Source organism: Monodon monoceros, unplaced genomic scaffold, assembly GCF_005190385.1.
Source record: "Monodon monoceros isolate NGI ecotype Baffin Bay Population unplaced genomic scaffold, NGI_Narwhal_1 Super_Scaffold_18, whole genome shotgun sequence".
Taxonomy (NCBI): domain Eukaryota; kingdom Metazoa; phylum Chordata; class Mammalia; order Artiodactyla; family Monodontidae; genus Monodon; species Monodon monoceros.
The window spans coordinates 147,971,721-147,988,451 of record NW_021703774.1 but is presented as its reverse complement, the minus strand read 5'-3'; the positions used below and the strand labels follow the sequence as shown (position 1 = coordinate 147,988,451).

The 16,731-nt window shown below is 57.1% G+C and overlaps 3 protein-coding genes across 19 annotated transcripts in view; 1 reads left to right on the top strand and 2 right to left on the bottom strand.

Annotated features, from left to right (window-relative positions):
• CTPS1 (CTP synthase 1) overlaps positions 1–2,329 on the top strand; it is a 30,266-nt gene extending 27,937 nt beyond the window's left edge. For 5 of the 7 annotated variants that reach the window (XR_003794543.1, XR_003794545.1, XR_003794544.1 and 2 more), the window contains one exon: positions 1,394–2,329. The gene's annotated coding sequence lies outside the window, so the exon portion shown is untranslated. The remainder of the gene's footprint in view (positions 1–1,393) is intronic. The other 2 variants (XM_029229880.1, XM_029229881.1) reach the window with 2 other exon arrangements.
• Positions 2,330–5,730: 3,401 nt separating this feature from the next.
• On the bottom strand, positions 5,731–9,432 carry SLFNL1 (schlafen like 1). The gene is made up of 4 exons (XM_029227021.1): positions 9,037–9,432; positions 6,749–7,258; positions 6,496–6,639; positions 5,731–5,853 (listed from the first exon to the last, which is right to left on the bottom strand). Exons 1-4 carry the CDS (start codon positions 9,430–9,432, stop codon positions 5,731–5,733), a joined length of 1,173 nt encoding a protein of 390 aa, XP_029082854.1.
• A 6,172-nt stretch (positions 9,433–15,604) lies between these two features.
• The window catches only part of SCMH1 (Scm polycomb group protein homolog 1), a 183,538-nt gene continuing 182,411 nt past the window's right edge, over positions 15,605–16,731 (bottom strand). For all 11 annotated transcript variants that reach the window (XM_029226811.1, XM_029226809.1, XM_029226805.1 and 8 more), the window contains one exon: positions 15,605–16,726. In XM_029226811.1, coding sequence (XP_029082644.1) covers positions 16,601–16,726 — 126 coding nt within the window. In that variant the 3' untranslated portion in view covers positions 15,605–16,600. The remainder of the gene's footprint in view (positions 16,727–16,731) is intronic.

Genomic DNA, 16,731 nt, shown 5'->3' with positions numbered 1-16,731 from the left:
GGGAACTGGATTCTTAGAGCCATGTTATTTCATGTAGCTGTAAGCTTGGAGATCTTGAAGGAGGTGACAGGTATGAAAACATAGTGTCATTCCTGCAGACCCTCAAGCTTGCACCGGGAAGTGCTTTATTTTTAAAAGTAGTTTTAATTTTTGTTTTTTGTTTTTTTTGGCTGCATTGGGTCTTTGTTGCTGCGCGTGGGCTTTCTCTAGTTGCGGTGAGCGGAGGCTACTCTTCATTGTGGTGCGCGGGCTTCTCATTGCGGTGGCTTCTCTTGTTGCAGAGCACGGGCTCTAGGCCCGTGGGCTTCAGTAGTTGCGGCATGCAGGCTCAGTAGTTGTGGCGCACGGGCTTAGTTGCTCCGTAGCATGCGGGATCTTCCCGGACCAGGGGTCAAACGCATGCCCCCTGCATTGGCAGGCGGATTCTTAACCACTGTGCCACCAAGGAAGCCCCGGAAGTGCTTTAAAACCAGTACATACAACACTTTTGTGTTGATTGCTGCTTATTCTTCAAATCCTTTAAAATCGGAGCAGTTATTGAACAAACTTGGAATATTTGTCTTTTGTGACCACGTAAGTTTATAAAGTGCAGTATCTGTGGGCGACTGCCGAGAATTGTATAAATTCCCATTAAGGTAACTGAGCGAACTGTCGGCAGAAATATACACTCAGAAGGGGGCTGGGGCATCAGCCGGAACTCTGTGGGGTCCAAGGGAGAACCAGGGGTGTGGGGGTCCCCCCACAGGCAAGATGAGCTCCTGCCTCAGGCACGGGCAGGTGACCTCCCTGAATCCTGCACAGCTTGCCTTCTCCACCAGGGGGCCTCTTCACTCGCAGGTCTGCTCTCATGGTCCCATGGCCCCTAGCTGCCTGGCCTGTGATAAGCTTAAGCTTAGTCGGGTGGGCGACATGAAAAGTAGGTCTAAATCAGGAGGAGGGCGTTGGTTGCCTGCTCTGCCAGGTCAGCATTTAGCACTGATGTACTCATTAATCTTCACCAGATAGTTTGCTGTAGGCAGTTTGATAGTCTAAGTAACTGCAGTGGAGAGAAAGGAAACTTTGTAACAGTAAAGGGGTAGATATTTGGTCAATGATACGGAATTTCTAACTGCCTCCCCTGGAGCATGTACTCTCTGTCAGTGGCACTGTTAAGAGCCTGGTGCTGTGGAAAAGAACACTTGTATTGGGGTAGAGGTGGAGTCCACGTAAGATCTTGAAAATGTACAATTCCATAGGAATCAGAAATTTAGCTTCTCATTTATGTTAGGCTCCTACTACGACTGGTCCTCGATGAAAACCAGGCATAGTTTACCATAGCAGCTGACTACAAATCCTAACTTCTTTTACTTTAACATACATCATATAATTGCTCAATTTTTTTTTTTTTAAACAGGGATGATTCTTGAAGAGAGCCTTTGGACTTCAGGAGTTTACAGCTTTGATTTTACATTCAGCTTTTGACACTTCCTTTAAATTATGTTTTTATTAAGATGATTTTATTTTGAGGGAAGGTATTTGTGACTTGCATGTCCCGCCGTGTGTCCTGGCTCCCGCACGCTGTGCGGTCCGGTGTCCCGCACTCTCCTTTGCGGTCCTCCAGCCTCGGGCGAGAAGCAGGACATCCGGGCGGAGCGGGTGATGGCCGGGTGCCAGGGGAGCCCATCGGTCACCGCGCTTCTCCAGCCACCTTGCGTCACTGTGGCTTCGAGCGTGTAGCTGTTCCTTCCCCCGATGCCGATGCCATTATAAAAGGTGGGCCGTGCGGCCTGTGTGGGCAGAGAGGGGTGAGTCCAGCTGGTGCTCACAACCCAGTGCCGGAACCCAAGGGCACTGCTTGAGCAAGAGCCGTGAAACCAGAAACAGAGTCGGCTCTGCCCTGTGCTGGAGGACTCGTTGTCCAAAAGGACGGTCAGTTTGGCGTCACACAGAACGGCAAGAACTCTGTCTCTCTGAAGTCTGAGTTTAGAATCCGCGTCCTCTTTAGAAGCCGCGCTTCTCTTCTCGGGAATCACTCCTTGCATCAAGGGGTCACTTAACAAAGAATCTTTTGGGGAAACTGCCTCTAAACCCCTCTCGTATGGGGTTTTGCTCGAGGGAACTTTACAGCTTTGCTCAAGGGGACTTTTGCCTTCCAGAATGGTGTTACTACGGTTGAAATGCAATGTATGAAAAGCTATTTTCTTAATTCGGTATAACGACAGGCAGAGCTGCGTGCCCATTATATCCTGGCTGGACTCAGTGTATACTCTAACTTAAGAAATAAATAACGCAGAGCAAGAGACACACTTTGTTTGGAATGCTTGTGTCGCAGCCGGGTGGGCGCTGTCTGAGTGCGGGGCCGGCGTGTGTGCGTCCCCTGAGCCGTCAGTGCTGGGCTGTCCTCCCGGGGAGCAGTAGCTGAGGTGGGTGATCTGATTGTTTAAAAGCTAAGAGAGGAGCCTTTCTTTTTAATAGGAACCAGAATTTTCCAAAGAGGCTTCAAATTTAGGTTCTCAGCACGTAGAGGTACAAAGAAGCCTCACCGCCCCGTCCGCTCCCCGGCAGCCCTCCTGCACCCAGGCCTTCCGATTTCAGGTCATCGGCCTCGCTGGTTTTTCCTCCACAGTGAAATTCGAGATACTGAATCCACGCTTCTCGTGGCACGTTGGCAACATTGGGACCACCTGCCCGTGAGCCAGCTCCTCTGCAAAGTGTGTCTGAGGCCGAGGCTCAGGGCTCGGGCCGGGCTGTTTGTCAACGGTCGGCAGGCTTTGCTGGTTTTCATTTGGAAAGGGGGTGTTGGGAGAAAAATGTTTCTCACCATTTGGCGCAGGCCTTCCATCAGAGAGACCCAGAAAGGAGGCGGGCTCCCTCTTGTCCCTCCATGCACTGGTCCAAGGCCACCATCACGGCTGAGGCCCCAAAGCCCGTGTGGGAACACCGCTTCCTGACCCAGGGCAACCCAGCTGCCTCTGTCCATGTTTCTCACGGGCTGAGTTACAATGTCTTCACTTACAGAGGCCTTCATACTTGTTTGGGTGCTTTGAATGTGGCTGACTGGGTGAATTCTAACCCCTTCTCCCATCTGGTGGTCCCATCAGACAGTCTTCAGTCATTTTTGTAAAAGCCATTCCCCAAACTGAGGGTTCTTACGCCTGTTGGTGACAGCAGCTCCCTACGACAGTGGGTAGTTTTCAAAGCCTCACAGGGTCAGCTGTGCCCGCCCCTGCTTGGAGAAGGCCTCCGCTGACTGGTTGTGAAGTGCTGGCTGCTTGCATAACCTTTCTAGAAAAGGGACCCCCCCCCCCCCGCCCCCCAGGATGGCTCTCCAGGGGCTGCAAAGCCCGACCAGCCTACCACCCTGGCTGTGGAGACAGGGCAGTAGCAGGGCCGAGGGCTGAAGCCGAGACTGCACGGAGGGTGGCCTTCACGCCCGGTGTTGGCTGCCCAGTGCCCGGAGGCTTCTCTTTGGGGAGTAAGCCTGGCCAAGTCCCCCCACCCTTCTCTTCAGCACTGGTGATCCGGACAGGTTCTGCCTTTGTAGAGCACCTCCGAGGGCTGCGGTGCCTGGGCATCCATGCGCCTGGCCCGAGGGGGGCGCTCAGCAGCGGGTCCCCTCTGACCTCTTGAGCTGCACATCCTCTGTGCAGTTTTTTTTTTTTTTGTAATGTTACTTATTTATTTATTTTATTTATGGCTGCGTTGGGTCTTTGTTGCTGTATGTGGGCTTTCTCTAGTTGTGGCGAGGGGAGACTACTCTTCGTTGCGACGTGCGGGCTTCTCATTGTCGTGGCTTCTCGTTGCGGAGTACGGGCTCTAGGTGCGCAGGCTTCAGTAGTTGTGGCACGTGGGCTCAGTAGTTGTGGCACGTGGGCTCAGTAGTTGTGGCTTGCGGGCTCTAGAGCACAGGCTCAGTAGTTGTGGTGCATGGGCTTAGTTGTTCCGTAGCATGTGGGATCTTCCTGGACCAGGGCTCGAACCCGTGTCTCCTTCATTGGCAGGCGGATTCTTAACCACTGCACCACCAGGGAAGCCCCTCTGTGCAGTTCTTAAGTGGCTTCTGAGAAGCTGGCTCAGGCCCTAAGGTCGGTGACCCCGAGCAGTTCAGTGGGTTGGTAATCCATCATGAGGTGGGCATCCATTACCACCTTAGGTCCCTATAACCAGTGTGTTTGGTAAATGGGAAAACCAAGTTTCAGAGCAGTTGTGATTGGCCCACGAGGGGTCCTCTGTTGTCTACTCCATGGCCAAGGACCTCTAGGCTGGGGGAGGGAGAGGGGATCACTGAAGTGTGTTCCATGGACCCCCAGTCCTGTGAAATACCCTCTTCGACAAAGTTTCATGGTTTTCTAGTGCCTCAGGCCCCAAATTTAGGAGTATCCTTGATTCTTTCATCAGCAAATATTTACTGGGCATCTGCCACATGCCAGCTATGTTTTAGTTTCTAAACTTAAAGCAGTGGACAAAACAGACCAGAATCCCTGTCCCCATTAGCATGCATTCTAGTGAGGAGGAAACAACAAATAAAAGCTACAGTGTGACTGATAGGTGCTCTGCAGAAAGAAAAACATGGAAGCAGGGAAGAAGAGAGTAATTTGCAATAGAATGGGTAGGGAGGTTCCTTTCCTCTCCACTTGAGGGTGGAGCATTCCAGGCTTGGAAGCAGCCAGTGCAAAGGCCCTGAGGCCGGTGTACTCATGAAACAAGTTGGTCAGTGTAGCTGGAATGCAGTAGCAAGAGGCAGGAGGCCTTGAGGGCAGGTGAGCCAGGTCAGGGGGGATTGTGTAGACTGTTAAGGCTTTGCTCTTGATGAGATGGGGAGCTCTTGGAGGTCTTTGAGCCCAGGCATGTTCTAGAAAGAACCATTCTTGCCTGGGTGCAGATGTTGGCTTTTATAGAGCCTCTGGCTCCACTGGTGGAGATGACAGGGGAAATGGCCAGAGCAGGAATCCTCTCCAGTGGCTGGAGGGTGCATGGAATGGAAGTCAGACCCTCCCTGTGCAGGTGTTGGTGTGTGCTGGAGAGAAGCAGGGTGCCAGCTGTCCCCTGTTGTCCTGTAGATGAAGAAACTGAAGCAGGAGTATTGTGATTTGCCCTAAGGTACCCGTCTTCAAGGCGGAGATGGACTGGGACCCAACCATCCAGGCTCCTTACCCCACAGCTTTGTAGGGGGAGGAACTCAGGGCCCCCTGGACAGAAATGGGCTGGGCATGGGACTCTACCCAGCTGCATCCAACCAGCCAAGTGTTCTAGAAAGAACCATTCTTGCCTGGGGGCATGTGATTTATTACAGAGCTTTGACAGTCCCAAATCCCAGCAAGCCAGGGGTGGGTCTGCAGGGTGGCCTGTCTACCCTGTAACCACAGTTATCAGTGTACTTTGCCATCTGCAGAGGGGCTTTCCCAAGGTGACAAGTCCCTTTCTGGACCTGCCTAGCCAACGGGAGTCAGAGACCCAGAGGGACGGTCCCTTACAGCTCAGCCCAAGGAGAGCGCTGGCCAAGTTTTTACACGTTCTTTCTGAAAGTAAGTTGCCTTGGGGATCGTGCTAAGTGCAATTTCTCAGCTACATAGATCGGGGTCTGCTCAGGACTGACACCACGTGGGGACCAGCCCGTGTGAGCACACTGTTGTAGAAGGAGCCAGCAAGTGCAGAGCTCCCATCCACCTCTGAGCAGCCCAGACTGGTTTTACTGGGGGGACGTAGGGTCAGTAGGACGGCCCTGCGTGTTCCAGGTAGAGCGCTGGGCCCTCACAGGACGCAGCAGGTGCAGGAGATGGGCTTGTACCGCTGGAGCTGCTGCTGGAGCTGCTCCTTCTCGGCTGTCAGCACCCGCAGCCTCTCCTCCAGCTTGCTCAGCTCAGCCGTCCACTTCTGAGGGGACATCGGAGAAGCGTGCCTAAGCTGACATCATCTCAGAACCGGGGCTGAACTGGTGGAGGAAGGGAAGGCCCAGAGAGCCTGGGGGACCTGCTTAAGGTCTCTGGGCACCGTACTGGCCCTGGTAGGTGGAGGAGCCAGGTCTCCTGACCAAGTCAGCCCTGGGGTCTCGGGGAGAGTCCTGCCAGCATCCCAGACGCTGGGGTGACCCGTCCTCCGCAGCCTGCACAAGTACCGGGGCGGGCTCAGGCTGGCAGCCCCCCGCCATGTCCTTCTCCCTCTCTGTCAGCCCCTTGGCCTCTTCTGTTTTTCTGTCACCTATGTTTCTCTCTTGAAAAGGCTTTTCCTTGGGACTGTGTCCAAGTGCTGTGTCCAGCACTCACTGCCTCCCCGTCTTAAGGGCCTCCGCCCAAATGCAGTACGCAGCCCTCTGGTTTGTCTTAGAACTTCAACATTCCACTCTCCCGGCGGCCCCAGCTACACCGCAGAGGAATACCGGAGGTAGCGGGGTTGTTGCAGTCCAGCCCCTGGGGAGCACCAGAGGAAACCCGACAGCTGCGAGCCTACCCAGTGGGTGGCCGAGGGGCCCAGGGCCAGCGTGGCCCCTACCCTGCCTGCCTGGCCTGGGCCACTTACCTGCCTGCCCCACTCCTGGATGGCGCGTACGGACAGGGGGCCCTGGATGCTCCCGTCCCGCCGCAGGAACACCTCCCCCTGGTCCGTCTCGTAGAGCTGCGGCTGGGCCTGGGCCTTGGGGGTGTGCACGCTCAGGCGGATCACCTGGGGAAGGGCAACGGCAGCTCTGCGGGCGCTGCACCGGACGGTGTGCAGCCCCAATCCCGCCTCTCTGGCTCCGGGGCAGCCTGGGGGCGCTGGGGGCAGGGCTCACCTTGAGGGGGGTGCTGGTGGCAGAGGTGCTGACCACGGGGATGAAGGTGAGTTTGTAAGCGTCAGGGAAGACCTGGGGGTTGAAGCCCTGCAGGATGGAGTCCACCAGCAGGCGCACGCGGTCCTCGTCACGGTGGCTGCAGCGGATGCCCTGCACCAGGCCACTGTCCTCCACGCCCACCAGCAGGCTGCCGCCCTCGCTGTTGAGGAAGGCGCACACGTAGCGGCGCAGGTGGTGCTTGAAGGCCTGGCTCAGGTACTCGCCGCCCCCCCTCTTGAACTCCACGTTGCGTGTCTCGCTGCCCAGGAAGGCGCCCTGGAAGAGGCGCTCCTGGCCCAGGATCTCTTGGTGCACGATGGCGCTGTCTGAGCGCGTGCCACTGGGCCGGCCTGGGGAGTCCTGCCGTGGGGTGGGGGCCTGGGTAGGAAGGGGTCTGGCAAGCCAGGCCAGCGGGGGGCTGGAGCCCAGGATGGGGCTGGGGCTGGGGCTCGGGCTGCTGTCTTCCTTCTGCTGGGGTGGGGGATAAGAGCGGGGCATATGGGCCCAGGCAAGAGCCGGGAGCCCTGACCTTGGCGGCCAAAGGAGGGACAGGCAGCCATAATCCCCCTGTCCACCCGCCCCATCCACCCAGGGCCCAGCCCACACGGGCGTCCTGACGCTCCTCCCAGGCAGAGGGGGCTAATTCTGCCCACCATCCCGAGGCCAATGTGGGAAACCCTGTTGGGTCAGGGGCTGGAACCAGCCAGTGCTCCCCTGAGGCTGCCCTCTGCCCAGGTGAACTATGGGATGCACATGGGTAGGAAGAACTGTCCTTCCCAGGTGGGACCTGGGACACCTGCAGCCATTCTTTTCCCACTTGGGTTACGGGTCGGCCTCTGAGGCGCAGGGTTGGATCATCCCAGGAGACACCTCGGCACCCTGAGGTCCCCTGTGACAGAGCTGCATGTCTCTGAATTGAGAGGGGCTCCCAGAGATGCCACCCTCTTCCTGATCTCCCTGAAAGCCTTGCTGAACCAGTCCTCCTGAATTTCCACTTTCCTCCGGCCCTTCTGAGTCCCTTTCACGGTTTCTGCTCTGTTCAAGGGCTCTGGGAGCAGCCAGCTCAGGGCCACTTCCCTGCTCTGGGCTTCACCATCGGACTCCCTGCCTCCAGGCTCTCCCCGTCCTATCCATCCTCTTCGCTGACCTCAGATGCAAGTCACACTGTCATTCCTCCCTTAAAACCCTTCCCTAGCTCCCTGCTGCCCTCCAGCCTCCAGAGGTGGCTTCCAGGGCTGGGAGCTCAGTGTGGGCTGGCGTGTAGTGATGAGAGGCACATCCCTACCAGCCCTGCAGCTCCCAGCGGAGACAGACTTAGCGGAGACTTGAGAAAACCACCAGCTGTCATACAAACATGCCATCAGGCCACAGGTCTTGAGATGTAAGCCCCGTTTAGCTGTTTAGCTCTGCAACAGTTTAAATAGCGTGGAGTCTTCATCCCGAAGGAAAAGACAAACCAAGGTCACCCATCCTGCGGAGTGACTACCACCACCTCAAAAGTGAGTTGACTCTTCCCTCCCACCCCCACAGAAGCCGACCTTTTGCTGCCTCTGCCCTGGTCTCACAGCCCTTGGTGGCCTGGCCCCTGCCCTCTGGCCTGGTTTTCTGCCTCAGTCCCCCGGCAGCCCGAGCTCCAGGGACAGCACCCGGCTTGCCACCCTGCAAATGCATCCATCCCCACCCTGTCCCCTCATATGCGCCACATCCCTCTGCTGGGGATATCCTTCCCCAAGTGCCTGTCCCATTGCCTAAGCCCCAGCCTGGATTTCACTCCCCGGGGAATTTGTCCCCAGAGAGCAGTGAGGACCCTCCTGGGCCCTCCTCCAGCTCCAGGTCTGCCCCCTCTTGGCTCATAGAAGCAGGGCTCCCAGAGGGCAGGGTGGAGCCTCTACTCTCTGCTGTACTGCCCGGCAGAGCAGGTGTTGGTTTTTGCAACTGAACCGATGAGGTCGGCCAAGGAGAAAGCCAGGACCCTTGCGTATCCTCGTGCCTGGGCTGACCCGGCCCAGAGGCCGGATGCAGACGGGCCCAGGGAGGGTTCGATACTCAGGTCTTCCTTCACGTGCTTCCAGGCTGGAGGCAAACTCTAAGGGTCAGTGTCCCTCCAGTGTCCCTCTGGAACCATAGTCATTTGAGTAGCAGCCCCCAAGTTTGCAGATTTGTCCCCAGTTCCTCCAAGACACCCCTCACCCCCACCCAGCACAGGCCATCCACACCCAGGCCTGCCGCGAGTGAGGCTCGGGGAAAGCCTCGCTCACCTCTCTGCGGTTTGAGGGCTCCCGGCCCTCACCCAGCACCAGCTCCTTCCCAGGGGCCACCAGCTCCTGGATGACCTGGTGCTCCTCCAAGGCCGTGTGTAGGCGCCAGGGCAGGGAGGCCAGGGTGTCCTCGTGGGCGGCGACCTGCACCAGTGCGTAGGCCTTGCGTGGCTGCCTCACCACCTGGATGTGCTCCCGCGCCACCGGCAGCTCCAGCCGCTCCAGGGCGTCTCGCAGCAGGCAGGTGAGCACGGGCACTGAGAACTGGGGGTTCAGGTGGCCCACGTAGAGAACATGCCTGCTGGGAGCCGCCTTGGTACTTGAGTCCTCAGACACGGACTCTTCTGCGGGGAGCTCCTGCAGGGGCCGCTTGCCTGGGGGCTCCATGAGGAGCTCCTGCACCTGTGTCGCGGTGATCTCTTCCTGGAGGTCTCTGGAGGGGTCTCCCTCGGAGGGGCTTCTGGGATTCCTCACCGCTGGCCACTCCTCCTGGGGCCCTGGGCTCTCGGGTCAGCCCAGGTCCTCCCAGGGGACTCGGAGGGGCCAAGGCTCCCGGGAGGTTCACAGATTGGCGGGGGCTGGGTGGAGCCAGAGAGCGAGGGTGGGCGGAGGGCCGGCAGGAAAGGGCTGCCACCCGCCCAAAGCCTCGGACAGGGAAGAGGAGAGTCAGACAGGGCTGAGCCAGAGAACAGAGCATGTGGACCTGCCGCTCCATCCCACAGGAGGGAGGACTGAGGGCCTGTGCTCCAAGTGGGGCAGAGGGGACCGGAACTCAGGTCTCTGAGGCACGCCTCCCCGCATCCTTTCACGGGCCCCAGTGGGCCTGTCTTCCCTCACCAATCCACAGGCTGGGGCCTCCTAGATGCCTTCAGGGTTTCCTGCCCAGCCTCCAGGCACCAGAGAAACCTTTTCAAGGGGCCTTTGGAGAAGCAGCCTTAACCCAGGGCTTTGAGGACTGGTTGCGGCCCCCCTGTGCTTCTCCTTGCCTGCTCTGAAGCCGGGGTGAGCCCAGCAGAGGTCCTGAAGGGGTCAGGCTGGGTCAGCGGGTTTTAGAGCGAGGTTGTTCTGCTTTGGGCACACTGATGAAAGCTACGGCCCCTCCCCAGAACAATGGCCTTTGCATATATACGTATGTACAGTTCGACGAGGCTCATCTAGACCAGATCCTCTGGTTTGGGTCCAGAGAGCAGAAGTGAGGAGGGGCGGAATGAGGGTCAGAGCTGGACCCTCGTGTATGTCGCCCACCACCTCCCGCTAGGCCAGGGGTCCTCACTCCTGAGCTGAGCACACATGTGCACACACCAGCCCCTCCACTCGCCCCCGTACACTCAGCCTCCAGTCTGCGCGGCAGGTACCGCTGGCCTGCATCTTTTCAGATTGGATACTTGAGGCAGTCAGGGCCTGGGGGCCACCACTGCTGGAGTGGGGACATTCAGGGCAAACGGGAATAGAAGGAATGGGGGGCCTGTGACCCTCATGTCCTGATGGTTCCTGGGGGAGAGTGGGAGGTGCCAGCCCTCCGCTCCCACAGACCCCTGCCCCCTGCCCAGCAGCTCCCCAGGGTGCTTGGGGGCTTGGCTCAGGGAGGGGGAACCAGGGCTGTAGGAAGTGGGTGGGGCCTGTGCAGCCACCTCTGTGATCTCAGGAGAGTCAACAATGCTTCTAGGCTTGGCAAGTGAGCCAGGAAAAGTCCTCCCTACTCCCCACCCCAGTGTAAACGGATATCTCATGCAGCTTCGTGTGGGGCTTCTTCGGGGCAGCTCCTAGAATCCTGGGACTGAAGACATACTTCCTCCCTCTGTCAGGTCTCTCCGGGCCCTCCTGCCCACGCAGGTCCCCACCTCAGTCACCAATCCCAGGCTCCCGTGAGCACGGACAGGGCCCAGCTGCTCCCAGAATGGATCAGAACGCAGCTGGTTCCACGGCTCCCCTGACACCAACCAGGCTCTTCTCTTTGCCAGAGATGGAGGTTGCTGTCCAGAAGCGCCCTGAGAAATAGGTCAGGCGCTGCCATGTCTTGAAGGACAGGGTTGTCACCTGCTGTTTGACCGGGGACCAGGACTCGGGTGATGCACAGCCTTTGTTAATGCAGAAATCTGTTCTTGGGTGGGTGGGGGCTTTGAAAGTGCTTTTCATGATGCAGATGTAGGTAGCACTTTCCCACACTGCTTCTGGAAGTCTCGATGGGGTGAGGGGATGGGGGGTGGTGTCCAGAAGCGGATACTGCAGACTGGGGAGGCTGCTTGACAGCATGGCGAGAAGGCCGCCTCTTTCTCTGAGCAGCCGTTCTGAAGATGCCGATGAGTTTGTTTCCCTGAGAGACGGAGGCAGAAGCTTGGGTGGGGAACTTGAGAAAGGAGACTGTGGCATGGAGGAAAGGAGGAGGCCCGAGGCCCCAGGTGGTGGCGCTGAGGCTCGGGGGAGGGGCCCAGCAGCCAGGGCTGAGCCGCCTCTGCATCCACAGCCGAGAGTTACGGAATAACGGCTCTAAGCTCTCCAGGCTTCCCCCTTTCTTTCAGGCCTCTCTGGACTCTGCCATCACGAGCTGCTCTCACAGTAACAAGTGGGGGCTGTGGCTGTCTTGGATGGTTAACTCGAGTCATGATGAGTTATGCAGAGACAGACAGCTGGCCGGGAGAGGCGCCCTGACAGATGAGCATACACGTGGCTGTACCAGAGAACATAGCGAACACGTGAACATAACATACTTCTCTAGGGGCCTCGCTATCAGGCAGCTGTTTGGCATGAAATTTCCCAAACTGATTTGAGTGCCAAATCTTTCCCCATTCTTGCTGGAAATCTCTTTAAACGATTGTATTACATATTTCCCTGGCTCTGTTAACAGCCTTACGTGAGCTGAACATCAGTTCCACTTCTTTTTTGGCGGGGGTAAAAACTGTCTTTCATTGTAAGCATTTACAAAATGATATTTCACATACTGAAACGCACCGCAGTGTAAACTGGGTTATTTACAGCATCTCAGGCTAACAGCTGGGTGATGGCGGACACGAGTTCAGCGTTGTGGAACAGCAGCCCCTTTTAGTCCTCTCGCTGGATGTCTGTGACCTTACTGACAACCCCTACTTGGCACTGGAGGAAGAAAACCTCTTGAATTTAAAGTTAAGAATGAAAGGTGGGTAGGAACTGCTGCACAGCACAGGGAGATCAGCTCGGTGGTGCTTTGTGACGACCTAGAGGGGTGGGGTAGGGAGGGTGGGAGGGAGACGCAAGAGGCAGCGGATATGGGGACATATGTATACGTATAGCTGATTCACTTTGTTATACAGTAGAAACTAACACACCACTGTAAAGCAATTATACTCCAATAAAGATGTAAACAAATCTATAAAGTAAAAGAATGACAAAAAAAAAAAAAAAAAAAGAATGCAAGGTGGGCCCAAAGATGAGGGGCAGAGGGAGGCTGTGGATAGGGCTCTTCTCACGTTATCTGGAGAGTGTCCACTTGGTGGCGCCTGTGGCTGCGATCCTCCACACCGTAGCAAGCATGGGTGTCTGCGCAAACCAACCAGGGACCCCAGCTGAGGGGCAGGGGACGGGGCAGGGGGCGAGGGCTGAGCTCAGCCGTTAAGTGGGAGAGGACAGGCTGTCAGGAGAACAGACTGGAACTCAGGGGAAGAGTGGTGTGGACGCAGCCTTCGCCATCCGGGCCCCGGGACGCTCCAGCCTCAGTCTTGACTCCTCCCCTTGCCTACCAGCGGCTGCCTGTTGGTTCCTGCCCATCCTTTGACAGGACCAGCCCAGCTGCCCACAGATATCTCGGGCCTGGTGTCTGTACCCTGGGACCTGCTGGCCGCTGGCCCCTGGCAGCATCCTCGGTGGCTTTGGTGTTGGAGGACAAGCACACACACACACACACAGTTCTCACGCTTGGCCTGGACGTTTCCAGCTTGGGAGCTTCCCTGATGGGATGGGGTGACTTGGGGCATTAAGGTAAGGAGGCTGCAAAAAAGCTGAGGGACGACAGGGGCGGGAGGGAGCGTCCGGAGTCTCCTAGGCAAGACAGTTTTCTGCGCTTTCAACTTTATCTGTAAGACAAGGGGCAAGTCACCTGTGGCTCTTCTGAGGAGGGGTCGTGGCATCGCGTACGAGGGCAGAAACTGTGTCCACTTGGCCCACCGGTGACACAGCCCAGAGAAGGGTCTCTGGGTTGTTCCACAAAGACGCTGAAGAGGGTGCTGTGGACACTTCCGCTTAGGACTAACAGCCTGGGCGACAGAGACACAGCAGGGCCCAGGGACACGGGCCACACAGCCGGCAGGTGGGGAGGGACCACAGGTGGGGACGGGGCAGAGAGGTTCCCCAAGGATTCAGCCCTGAGCGGAGCCTGCGCTCTTCTCTCCTGAAGTGCCTGGGTTTTTCCTTCCTGATGTTCCTCAGCACTGGAGTCCATGTCTCTCCTTGTCATGGCGATGAGGGTGGGCCCAGGAAGCCCTGTCCCCCAGTCCCACTTCCCCACACGCCTTCCCGCTTTGTGGGTGGCTGCCCTGTCGGGATCAGTGGTGGGGTCTCACCCACCGGACACCATTTCAGCTTCTTTGGATGACTCTGGGTCACTATTAGAAGGCTTGGCTTTGTGAAACAGTTTCAGAAGTCGAGGTTTTGGGTTTTTTTTTTTTTTTGCTTGTTCTCTTAAATGACGTTCAATTCTGACCCCAGAGGTTAGGGCAGCATGAGTGAAACGGTAACAAATCCTTTCCCCTTCTGCAGAATTTGACATCTGGTTACCCTTCTAGTTCTGTTCCCTTGGAAACCAGATAAAAACGGAATGTCAACCATTTCAAGGCAACAGTGCTTATGATAAAAATGACCCCTAATTGTAAATCACCTGGTCTAGGAGTGCTGTGCATAGACTGTAAATAGCCCTTCCTGCAGGGCTTCCCGAGCACAGGGACCCAGTAGGCACGTCCCTGAGGGGGACCTGGAAGCTGTGCCTATGGCACTAGGGAGTTACTGGCTGCCCTGTGGCACGATGCTTCTAAACCAAGGTGAACCCCACTTCTCCCTAACATGTCTTATCCCCTTGCACCTGAGCTGTCACCTGGGCAACAAAGAATGGTCGTGGATGACTGTGGGCTCTGCAAGGACTGCCCCACCGGAAAGGCCTGCTTTATGCTGGCAGGGTGTCTGGTCTGTCTGCAGCGTGAGCGCCACCCCCAGTGTAGCCTGTGGGAGTCGAGTCTGCATGGTTAGCAGAACCCAAGACAAAGGCTGCCTGGTGGGTGAGGCAGGCAGTATGCTGTCTCGCACCCCTCATTAGCTGTGGAGTTTGGGGCAAGTATTATAACTTCACCTAAGCTTTAGTTTCCTCATCTTTAAAATGGGGGAACATGGTGGTTATCTCTGAGAGCTGTAAGCGAGGTTTAAGCGAGCTAACGTCCACAAACGACTTAGCACCAAGAAGCCCTTAACGAGTGTTCCCTGGAAAGGTGAATGTGCCTGCTGACGAGGGACAGGGTGGGTGGGAGCCGTTTTGCTCCACAAGCCCGGCCTGGCAGCACACCTGGCCTGCCTGCATACGCCGGTGTCACCTTCACATCCAGAAGTTTGTCGCCAGGGTCCAATAAGGCCCTCTTTGGGAGTACCCTGAATGAACGGCACAGCCTACGGGACACAGGTCCAGGAGTCTGTGGAAAATGGGCTTCTTCTAGTTCGGCATCCCCCGACCCTGACTGCTTCACGGGGCCCGTGATTAGAACCTCACAGTGGCCAAGTGGAAAACACCACGTTGGAACTAGTCGCTGGTGAGAGCTGGCAGGATCCTTAGAGGTCTCCTCGTCGAACCCCCTCATAGCCAGACGGGCCCAAAGGAGGGAGATGACCCACCTGGAGCATCACATAAGGTAGCCGCACTGGCTGGAAGCTCGGCCCTGGCCTTGGAGTCAGATTCCTGGGCTTTAAATGCCTACTGTGGCAGTTCCTGGCTATTCGATCAGAGCTTAAGTTTCCTCATGTATAAAGTGGGTCTGCTGTGAAGATTACATGAGATCGTTCTAATTCAGATGGCGCAGCTGGTGGGGCACACGGCGATGTGTCAGTCGTGACCCGGTTATCCTGCGCTGTGCTGCTGCCCCGCCCTTCTCCTCCTGGGCCCTTTATAAACAGGGGAGTGAGGGTCTGGACTGGAGCCCTGGGCCCTGGACGGTGCAGGAGGTGCCCTGCAGGCTGGCCTGCGTCTCTCCTCACCCCTGCCACTGAGGCTCCTTGGAGCTGTTGACCCGAATACTGTCCTTCCTGCTCGGCCTTCCTGTGGCTGCTTCCTCCACACTGCTGTCTGGCTGCACCAGAGCACAAAGCCCTTTGAGGGCAGAGAAGGGATCTCATACCGTCTCCCCAGGGGCTACGCCATGCTGGGGCCCCAGTGGGCACGTGGCAGACAGCCTGTTCTCTAGGGATTGCTGGAGTCACGAGAACTCAGGGAGCATCTTGTCCAAGTTTCCTCATAGATAAAAACGAGGAGCAAAGACCAAGACAAGGGGAGTGACCTGCCCTTCGGAGGCACGCTGCTGATTATCTGTTGGCTGATTACAAAGACACTGGCATCTGTATTGTTTTTTATTTATAAACAAATTGACATAAAATAAGTCCAGATGGCAGCGGGGGCAGCTGTGCTGCTGACTTGCTTACAAAGGAAGCATGTGGACAGTGGAGTGGGTACAACCAGACTCCAGCCTAGAGACCCCTTTCTCCCATCCATTTTAGGGCCATATTGGCTTAAAATCATTGGGCCCAACCTTCTTCAGCAGAGATTCTGGCCAGGGCAAGGGAGCTGCGGTGGGGACAGTGCAGGGCAGGGTCTCCCATTCCCACAGATGAGGCCGAGGCTGCAGAGGGCCCAGTGGAGGAAGAGAGGCAAAGGGACAGGGACCCTAGGTAATGTCCTCTGAAAAGGGGCCACACCGCTCTGGAGAGGGCCTGTCTGGGGCCGGGGCAGGGCAGTCTCCCTCCTCCTGAAACCCAGTGTCTGGAGCGAGAGGGGTATGAACTGGAGGGCTTGCCCAAGTGCCAGAAACAATAAATTAATAAGAAAAGATCTTTTCTTAAAAAAGGTAGAGGTCTGCACCATGAGTTTGGAGTCCGCGGATCTCGTGAGAAGAAGGCAGGAGCCATGGGGTAATGGGGAGCCACACCAGGCCCAGCGGGTGGTGAGGGGACCGGGCACGAGTGTCACTTCAGGGCCCCGTCTTCCGAGGCCTCAGGGGTCAGCCCCTTCCTCCATCACTTGGAAGGCGTTCAGTCTAAATTCCTGGGGAGAGGCCGGCCAGGCCTGAGCAATAAATACAGGAGACCTCAGAGCCGAGGCAGGGCTGAGGGGAAGAGCAGCGGTAACCCTGGGCCCCATGCCCGTCTCGGCCCTTCATGGAAGGACATACCATGGCAGGAGGGGCAGTGCTTGCAGCTCCACACAGCCTCCTGTTGTCCTGAGGCAGCCTCGGACCCCACTGAGGTGCCTGGGAGGGGGCCGATGGCCCTCCTTCCTGGGAGAAGGATGGCCCCTCTGCTCGATCCCTCGGTCGTCTAGGCTGCGTCTCCCTGTTCAGAACTTGCCCTGCTTCAGCCGGTCAATGTGGTAGCAGAGCTTGAGTGCAGGCCCCAGCTTCAGACCCATGTACTTCATCATCGTGTCGCTGCGCAGCAGAAGCAGGGCCTTGCCGTCGATCTCCTGCG

What these genes read in the sequence shown, in the direction of transcription:
- SLFNL1 (XM_029227021.1), bottom strand. Translation starts at nt 9,432, where the DNA reads ATGGAGCCCCCAGGCAAGCGGCCCCTGCAGGAGCTCCCCGCAGAAGAG. An exon ending in ACCGCAGAGAGGTGAGCGAG is followed by an intron (nt 7,259 to 9,036) that starts GCTTTCCCCGAG and finishes CCCCCACCCCAG; the next exon opens with CAGAAGGAAGACAGCAGCCC. An exon ending in TCCAGGAGTGGGGCAGGCAG is followed by an intron (nt 5,854 to 6,495) that starts GTAAGTGGCCCA and finishes ATGTCCCCTCAG; the next exon opens with AAGTGGACGGCTGAGCTGAG.